Source organism: Dama dama, chromosome 10 (assembly GCF_033118175.1).
Source record: "Dama dama isolate Ldn47 chromosome 10, ASM3311817v1, whole genome shotgun sequence".
Classification (NCBI taxonomy): Eukaryota; Metazoa; Chordata; class Mammalia; order Artiodactyla; family Cervidae; genus Dama; species Dama dama.
In genome coordinates this window covers 41,131,214-41,139,757 of record NC_083690.1, presented here as the reverse complement: position 1 = coordinate 41,139,757, position 8,544 = coordinate 41,131,214, and the positions used below count along the sequence as shown (strand labels likewise).

Below are 8,544 nucleotides of genomic sequence, written 5' to 3'. Positions count from 1 at the left end.
TGCCTATCTCCCCATCTCCTCACCAACACCTGTGAGTTTTATTTTTATTTTTGTTTTGATAGTAGCCACGTTAACAGATGTGAGGCCTGTCGGTGTCATTTTGGAGAAGACGTCAAGATGTCTGAAGAGAGATGGTAAGGAGGCAGCTGGAAAGCCCGTCATGGATGTGGAAGACTCGGCCGAGGGAGCCAGCTGCAGCCGTCCATGGGGAAGGAATAGCCGAAGCCAGGGGTGATGTCACTGTGCATTCACGAAACCAAAGCTTGTGTTGTTTTATATGATTTCAAATATGTGTAGTTAAATTAATGAATCATGAGCAAGTTAGCTTTTGACACTTTCATCCACACCTAAAGAAAGCATCGCGACTTTCAGGTTGTTTTTTTACTTTTGTGGGCGCCTCTGGAGAGGTGGAGGAGCTTCACACGTACAGCTCACAGAGGCGTCAATTTAGCATGTGTGTGTGTGTGTGTGTCCGTGCGTGTGTGTGTGTTCACACTGCCTGTGTGGTTGTGGCGGTGTGTGGGGAGCATGGCATCATCAGGAGCTGGGCGGTGCCCTGGGGTCCGAGGGGCACCTGGGCGCTCACCAGGCTGCACCGCAGACGCTGGGGCCTCAGAGGAGCGGCCGCTGAGGTCTGGTGACTGTGGAGGGTGAGGGAGCTGGGGACACGGCGGTGGGGGATGCCTGGTTCTGGCCCCAAGAACCGAGTGGCTGTGATTCCCAGGTGGGGCCTCTGGTGGGGGCCAGGTTAGGGGCAAAGGTAAGTCAGTGCTGAGCTAAGCCAAGTTTGAGGCACCGGAGAGGCATGTGTGCAAACATCCACGTGCACATCGAGGGTTCTGGATGTTGAGGTCAGAGTCCCGGGGACACCCACGTCTGACCGACAAGCGGAGGAAGGGTCGGTACAGCCCAGGGTGCCCGGGAAGGGGCCCCTGGGTCCCCAGCTGCAGAGACAGGGGCCGTCCCCATGCTGAGCAGGAGGCCCTCTGAGACCGATGACAGTGGACGAGGCTGCTGTGAGCAGGGACAGCAGCCTTCTGCCGTTTCCACGCACTGCGCCCACGGCCCCCCTACCCCCAGGCTGCCAGCTCTCATCCCTCCAAGCCAGGCCGGAAGAGAAGGGCCGGGAGGCGGCCTAAATGGGAGCCGGGAGCCCTGGCACACACTGGACCCGCTGCTTTGAATCCCGGCTGTTCTGGGCTTCATTAACGAATAGCTCAGGGGCACCCTGTCTTCCTATTCAGAAGGGACAGGGCACCATGGAAACGTCCCCCAGGGCCCCAGGCAGGACCGTCTAATGGGGCTGCCTTCCGAGCCGGGGCTCCTGGCAGGACGGGAGGTGCTGGCCAGAGGCCACGAGCTGGCGACCGAGCAGAGAGGCAAGGGCCCCTTCCTCACCCCGGCGTCCACGTTCTGGACCCAACGGCAGCTGAAAGAAACCAGGGGTTTGCGTTCCGACATTTCCTCTCTCTGTTCCTCTGCGACTTTGAGGAATCTCGTATTTAAAATCATCCTGGCGGGGGCTGGCGGCTTATAGTCAGCCCCCAGCCTCTAGTGAGGCTCAGGCGCTCCTTGGCAGACCAGGCTGGGACCACCTCATAGGGGAAGAGCTGGCAGGCGTGAAGAGAGAGTTCTATATGTGTGTGTGCACACGCGCGTGTCCACGGGTTCACACCCGCGGCCGCCTCTCTTCCTGATAGGGGGGCATACTCCACTCTCCTCCCACCAGCTCCCCTCGAGGCCGCCTCTCTGCTGCTGGACCCCAGCTTCACAGAAGAGCGGGTGCAGCAGGCCCGTGGCTGGGCTGAGGTCTGGCGAGCCCTGCTCTCCTCTGTTGGAGCCTCCTGAGGCCCAGCCTGCTGCTCTGAGACCGCCAAGTCACCCAAATGAATTGCTTGCCCACAGGGCACAGGGCACGGGGCGGCCGGCTCGGGAGCCAACCAGCCAGCCCCGGAAGGGCTTCAGACGAGTTCAAGGGCCCGGCAAGCCGCTGCGAGCAAGCCAGGACACACAGGCGCCCCTCGCACTGCGATTTCCCTGTGAAATGTTGGAAAACGGTTATTTTTCTAGAAGTCAACTTTTTGAGGGGTCGTTGGCATCTGTGTGATTCCTAAGTAAATTATTCCTCCCCTGGCAAAAATTAAATAGACTCAGGGGGAGAAAACCCCCTCATTTTTACGTTGTGATGCTCACGCCCTCGCTCACGAGCAAGGAGAAATCCGAGGACAGGTGCCTGAGTGCGTGCACGGGAGGAAGCTGACTGCCGGGCCCCCACCCCCAAGCCTGCGCCATGCCCAGCAGCTCAGGAGCCTCGGCGACTGCACCCCCAGCATGAAAAAGCCACAGGTCTGCGGGCAGTCCAGACAGAGACCCGCCAAACAACTTTTATTTACAGAAGCCGACACAGCGCGGAGGGAAACCTGATCCCTTCCAAAGGGTTCACGGATAAGTTACGTACACGTAAGGTCGGGAAACTCCTACACACAAGTGACGGCACCCCTCCCATGGAAGCCACCTGCTGGCGTCACCCTGCGACTCCCCGACGCTGTGAGACCGCGGGCCCTGAAGGAGGCTTGCCTGGCTCTATCAGCTGCTGACAGACCCCTGGGAGCTCGGGGAGGCCCCCCCCCGCTCCCCCCCCCCCCGAGTTCTGGAGCAGCAGCCGGCTGACCCTGGGCGGGTGTGTACGCCCACCCTCTGGTCCTCAGAACTTCTGAGAGCCAACACTGCTTCCCAGACCACAGGAGGGATTGAACTGGTTTAGGTGGGTTCTCGCGGAATTTAAATATTCAGACCTTGAGAGTGAATGTGGCTTTCCCAGAGGGTATTTGCTTCTCAAGAACAAAGGGGAGCTCTGCAGCGCTGGCCCTGGTCTGTCTGCGCTGCTATCCCTCTCCCAATGCACTTGGTCTTCATGCTGGGACCAGCGCTCCGGTCTGTCTGCGGGGCGGCCTGCTGGGGCAGCGCCAGGCAGGCGGGCACCGCGGGGGCGGCCCTCTAGCCCAGGCCCTGCTCCTGTGCTGCTCCTCAGGCCCTAGAACCTCAGCCTGAGCCCTGGGCCCTGCAAGCCCGCCTGGGGCTTGCATTCCCAGGGGGACAGATCTGTGCGGTGTCAGAGGGCCACCGCCTTGCGGTCACCCGTTTACTGATGTGGCTTCAAGACTCTACTTTTCCTACATCAACATTGCCGGACTCAAGGAGCACAGGCAGACAGATCTACATGTTTACAGTCCTCAGGGGCATTTTCTTGGAAAACCCAGGTTTGGGGGCTGACTTCACCCAGCTCTGCTGATGGCTGGCCCGCTGCACACGGCCTTGTCTCCAGGCCCCAGGGCATCCTGAAGGTAATCTCTCTGCTGAAGGGCTCAGAGCCTTGGGCTCTTAAGAGTAAGGACTGAAGCTGAACCGCCCGGTTTTGAGTGGGCGCTGGGGAGCAGGACCCCTGGGGACGGGCAGGCCCGCGGGCACTGCCCCCACCACCTCTGGGCGCCTCCTACAGGCCTCAGCTGAGCCGGCACCCAGAGGAGGAGTGGACCCAGTGGACGAAACAGGGCAGAGGTCAGCCTGAATCCCCGCATGAGCAATCAGTCCGGTGGGGGAAACAGAAGGAGAACAGCGGATTGGCGGCTCCCAGGTCAAATAAAGAAAAAAATAACTCAAGCCTGGTCCCCAGCTGGAGTTTTTTCCAAGCGACTGTATGAACAGCACCTAAGTGGTGAAGGGGGCCGGGGGTCCCCCGAGTGACTCGGGGTGGATGGGGCTGGGTCGGGAGTTCGCCCTGCACATGAGCCACAACCACACAGAGTTCATTGGGCCACACACCTCGTCGGTGCTGGAGCCAGAAGCTTCTGACCACTGTGAGGAGGGCCCAAGGGTTTCCTGAGAGGAGGACGCGTCTGAGCCGAGCCCCCGAGGTTCAATACCTGGAGCTGTCGGGGGATGGGGGGTGCGCTGGGGGTCGCCGGGGACTAGACTGTCCCCCGTGGGCAGGCCCCTGGGTGCAGCTGAGAGCCGGCTTTGTGCCATCAGCCGTCCCTGAGCTGTGCAGCCCGCCCCGGGAGAGGGCGTGGACTTGCGGGGACGGCTGGGAAGCAGCGCTGAGCGTGGGGGGCCCATCAGCCAGGGATGATCTCCCAGACGGGAAGCAGACCCAAGCTCCTGAAAGGCCCTCAGTCCGGGCTGTGGCCCGTCAGAGCGGGGTCTGCATGCGGCGGGGTGCAGGGCAGCCCCACAGAGAACACAGCCCCTGCCGCTGGGCTTGGGGACAGCAAGCCCCTGCACCAGCTGTGTGCTTCAGAAGCGGCCTTGATGCTGCTTCTGTGACTGTAATTTGGTATTTTTTTAAGGCTTAATCCACCCGGTGACCAATCCACCCCCCAACCCCTGACTGGGGTCAGTTTCCCAAGGGGGTAGGGAAGGGGGCAGAAGAAAGGCCTGTGTCGGAGTGCGAGGCACACGAGCCATCTGGGGGCCCTGATGTTGCCAGCGTCTCTGAAACTGCGTTCTGTCTCAGGAATGGAGACTTTCCCGACCGTAGGCCTGTCTCCTGCTCACTTGCTCTTCCAAAAGCCACAGCAGGCGCGTCCAGCTTGACCCGCTGGTGGGGCCGCCCCGGGGGTGAGGGAGTCGCGCCGTTGGTGCCGTCTGGGTCTCGGCTACCGGGGCCCAAAGCGGCCGTGCGGGCCATCTCTGCCGGCTCCCCGCGGCCCTCCAGTCCCGGGAGTAAGTCTGCGGGCTCTGAGGACCACGCAGCGGGGCAGCCGGGCGTCGGAACGGGGCGACCCCTTCACAAAGGTAAAGGAAAGGAAAGGCCTCGGGTTCCTTCAGCGAGCAAGCAAGGGGCACGCGGAGAGGCTGGGCAGGCCGAGGCGTCCAGCAGGCAGCGTTCTTTCCTGACAAGACACACTGCTCCAATCTCGGGGCCTGTCCTCAGCCCAGCCGCCCTGACGGGCGTCGCGGCGTGCAGGCGAGCCCGGGGCCTAGCGCGGGGAGGCGCTCTTCCTCGTGGGCAGAGACGGCGCTAGCACGATCTCGTCGGAGTCGTCGGAGTTCACGTCCTCCGCGGGTGCGGGCACCGTGGGCTGCAGCCCAGAGACGGGGGGCTCCGCTGAAACAGAGACGGGGGGCGTCACGGCCACGCTCGGGGCCCCGGGCGGACGACCGGCTGAAACAGAGATGGGGGGCCACACTCGGGCCCGGGGCCGGACGACCTGCCCGCTCCCCGCCGCACAGCCACGCCCACCGCAAGCCACGCCCCCACGCTCAGCGCCAGCAGGTGGGCAAGACACCCGAGAGAGGGAGGGGGCCCAGGGCTGTGGCGGGAATTCTCCGCGAGTCGCCCCGGTGGCAGAGTCCAGGGGTCTGGCGGCCGGTGGCCCCAGCGTCCACGGGAGGACACACGCCCGGAGGCGGAAGGGGAGGGACTGGACGGGAGACCTGGGGACCACTGTGACCGTCCACTCTTTTTCCCACAAGCATCTAAGCTCTCTATCCCCCAACTGAGGGGAGGTTGGGGCGCCGCCCGCGGACCACCCTGCAGACCACCCCCAGCCTCCGTGGCCCCTGGACAGGGAACGAGGGAGGTGCCGGGGCGCCCAGTCCCCGAGGACGGCCTTGCTCTCACTGCTCCGCAGAGTGGAATAAAAGAGGCGCCGATCCCCGATCTGAGATAAAAGGGGAGGAAATTACGACCCAGCCGCTCTGCACATGGTGTGACCGGGCCAGCTTTTTCTCTGTAACTTCCAAGAAAATGATTAAACTGGGAGCTTCTGAAATTAAAAACATCAGTTTTCAAGGTTATCTTCAGTTATTTTCCTTTAAAAATACTCTCAACAATCAGATCAGAGAAGGACTCGCTGACCAGTTTTCACGGAGACTGCTTCCCCGTGTGAGCAGGAGGCCAGACAGAGACCTCCGAAGGTGCCCTTCAGGCAGGAGGGAGAGCGGCCGCTTCATAATGACACGCGTTTAATGAGAGGAGAAAAAGGCGGCACGAACAGACACTTCAGCCCTGATCGAAGACTCTAAAGGTCATCCAGCGTGGGGTCTGCTGACATCAGAGTGAAACTGGTTTTTGGAGGAAGACGGGCAGGCACGGGGAGCTTGGTGAGTGGAGGCCTGGGAGGGAATGTCCAAGTGGGCAGTGTGCTGACTCTGACAGAGCTAGGGGGGTGATTGAACTGGACAGTGGACGACTTCAAACGTGGGGGCTTCCAGGTCAGTGAGGACGGCTTTCTTATCTCTCCTTGCTATTCCTTGGAACTCTGCCTTCAAATGGGCATATCGTTCCTCTTCTCCTTTACCTTTAGCTCCCCTTCTTTTCTCAGCTGTGTGTGAGGCCTCCTCAGACACCGTTTTGTGTGTGAGGCCTCCTCAGACACCGTTTTGTGTGTGAGGCCTCCTCAGACACCGTTTTGTGTGTGAGGCCTCCTCAGACACCGTTTTGTGTGTGAGGCCTCCTCAGACACCGTTTTGTGTGTGAGGCCTCCTCAGACACCGTTTTGTGTGTGAGGCCTCCTCAGACACCGTTTTGTGTGTGAGGCCTCCTCAGACACCGTTTTGCCTTTTTGCGTTTCTTTTTCTTGGGGATGGTCTTGATCCCTGTCTCCTGTACAAATGTCACGAACCTCTGTCCACAGTTCTTCAGGCTCTCTGTCTATCAGATCAAATCCCTTGAATCTATTTGTCACTTCTACTATATAATTGTAAGGGATTTGATTTAGGTCATACCTGAATGTTCTAGTGGTTTTCCCTACTTTCTTCAATTTAAGTCTGAATTTGGCAATAAGGACTTCATGATCTGAGCTTCAGTCAGCTCCCGGTCTTGTTTTTGCTGACTGTATGGAGCTTCTCCATCTTTGGCTGCAAAGAATATAATCAGTCTGATTTCGGTGTTGGCCATCTGGTGATGTCCACGTGTAGTCTTCGCGTGTGTTGCTGGAAGAGGGTGTTTGCTGTGACCAGTGCGTTCTCTTGGCAAAACTCTGTTAGCCTTTGACCTGCTTTGTTTTGTTACTCGAAGGCCAAATTTCCTGTCACTCCAGGTATCTCTTGACTTCCTACTTTTGCATTCTAGTGCCCTATAATGAAAAGGAAATCTTTTTTGGGTGTTAGTTCTAGAAGGCTGTAGATTCTCTAAGCCAGGCTTCAACAGTACATGAACGGTGACCTTCCAAATGTTCAAGCTGGATTTAGAAAAGGCAGAGGAACCAGAGATCAAATTGCCAACATCCACTGGATCATTGAAAAAGCAAGAGAGTTCTAGAAAAACATCTATTTCTGCTCTTTTACTACACCAAAGCCTTTGACTGTGTGGATCACAACGAACTGTGGAAAATTCTTCAAGAGATGGGAATACCAGACCACCTGACCTTCCTCCTGAGGAATCTGTATGCAGGTCAAAAAGCAACAGTTAGAACTGGACATGGAACAACAGACTGGTTCTAAATCGGGAAAAGAGTGGGTCAAGGCTGTATATTGTCACCCTGCTTATTTAGCTTATATTCAGAATACATCATTTGAAATGCCAGGCTGGATGAAGCACAAGCTAGAATCAAGATTGCCAGGAGAAATATCAATAACCTCAGATATGCAGACGACACCACTCTTACGGCAGAAAGCTAAGAAGAACTAAAGAGCCTCTTAATGAAAGTGAAAGAGGATAGTGAAAAAATTGGCTTAAAGTTCAACATTCAGAAACTAAGATCATGGCATCTGGTCCCATCAGTTCATGGCAAATAGATGGGAAAACAATGGAAACAGTGACAGACTTAATTGTTTTGGGCTCCAAAATGCAGATGGTGCCTGCAGCATGAAATTAAAAGACACTTGCCCCTTGGAAGACAAGCTATGACCAACCTAGACAGTATATTAAAAAGCAGAGACATTACTTGGCCAACAAAGGCCCGTCTAGTCAAAGCTATGGTTTTTCCAGTGGTCACGTATGAATGTGAGAGTTGGACAGTGAAGAAAGCTGAACGTTGAAGAATTGATGCTTTTGAACTGTGGTGTTGGAGAAGACTCTTGAGAGTCCTTGGACTGCAAGGAGATCCAACCAGTCCATCCTAAAGGAGATCAGTCCTGGGTGTTCATTGGAAGGACTGATGCTGAAGCTGAAACTCCAATCCTCTGGCCACCTGATTCGAAGAGCTGACTCACTGGAAAAGACCCTGATGCTGGGAAAGATTGAAGGGGAGAAGGGGACGACAGAGGATGAGATGGCTGGATGGCATCACTGACTGGACACGAGTTTGAGTAAACTCCGGAGTTAGTGATGGACAGGGAGGCCTGGCATGCTGCAGTCCATGGGGTCGCAAAGAGCTGGACACGACTGAGCGACTGACCTGAACTGAACTGACTTTCAGGTCAGATGAGCCTGGAAGGCCAGGGGACTCGGCCACGGGACCCCACACTCACCGGAGCAGGGTGGCAGCCTCGGCGCTCTGTTCTCTGGAGCTGGCCCCTTGGCAGTCTCCCTGCTGCTCCCCTCGCTGTCTCCCTGCCCTGAAACAGCATGCAGACGGAGGCTCTCATCTGCACAGACTT

At 57.6% G+C, this 8,544-nt stretch overlaps 1 protein-coding gene across 2 annotated transcripts in view; it reads right to left on the bottom strand.

Moving 5' to 3' along the window:
• Positions 1–2,363: 2,363 nt before the first annotated feature.
• Positions 2,364–8,544, bottom strand: part of IQCE (IQ motif containing E) — a 41,255-nt gene continuing 35,074 nt past the window's right edge. Inside the window, exons 22-23 of one of the 2 annotated variants that reach the window (XM_061153786.1) lie at positions 8,416–8,502; positions 2,364–5,107 (exon numbers count right to left, since the gene is read on the bottom strand). In XM_061153786.1, coding sequence (XP_061009769.1) covers positions 4,980–5,107; positions 8,416–8,502 — 215 coding nt within the window. In that variant the 3' untranslated portion in view covers positions 2,364–4,979. Of the gene's footprint in view, positions 5,108–5,787; positions 7,387–8,415; positions 8,503–8,544 lie in introns of those variants that run through there. The other variant, XM_061153785.1, reaches the window with a different exon arrangement.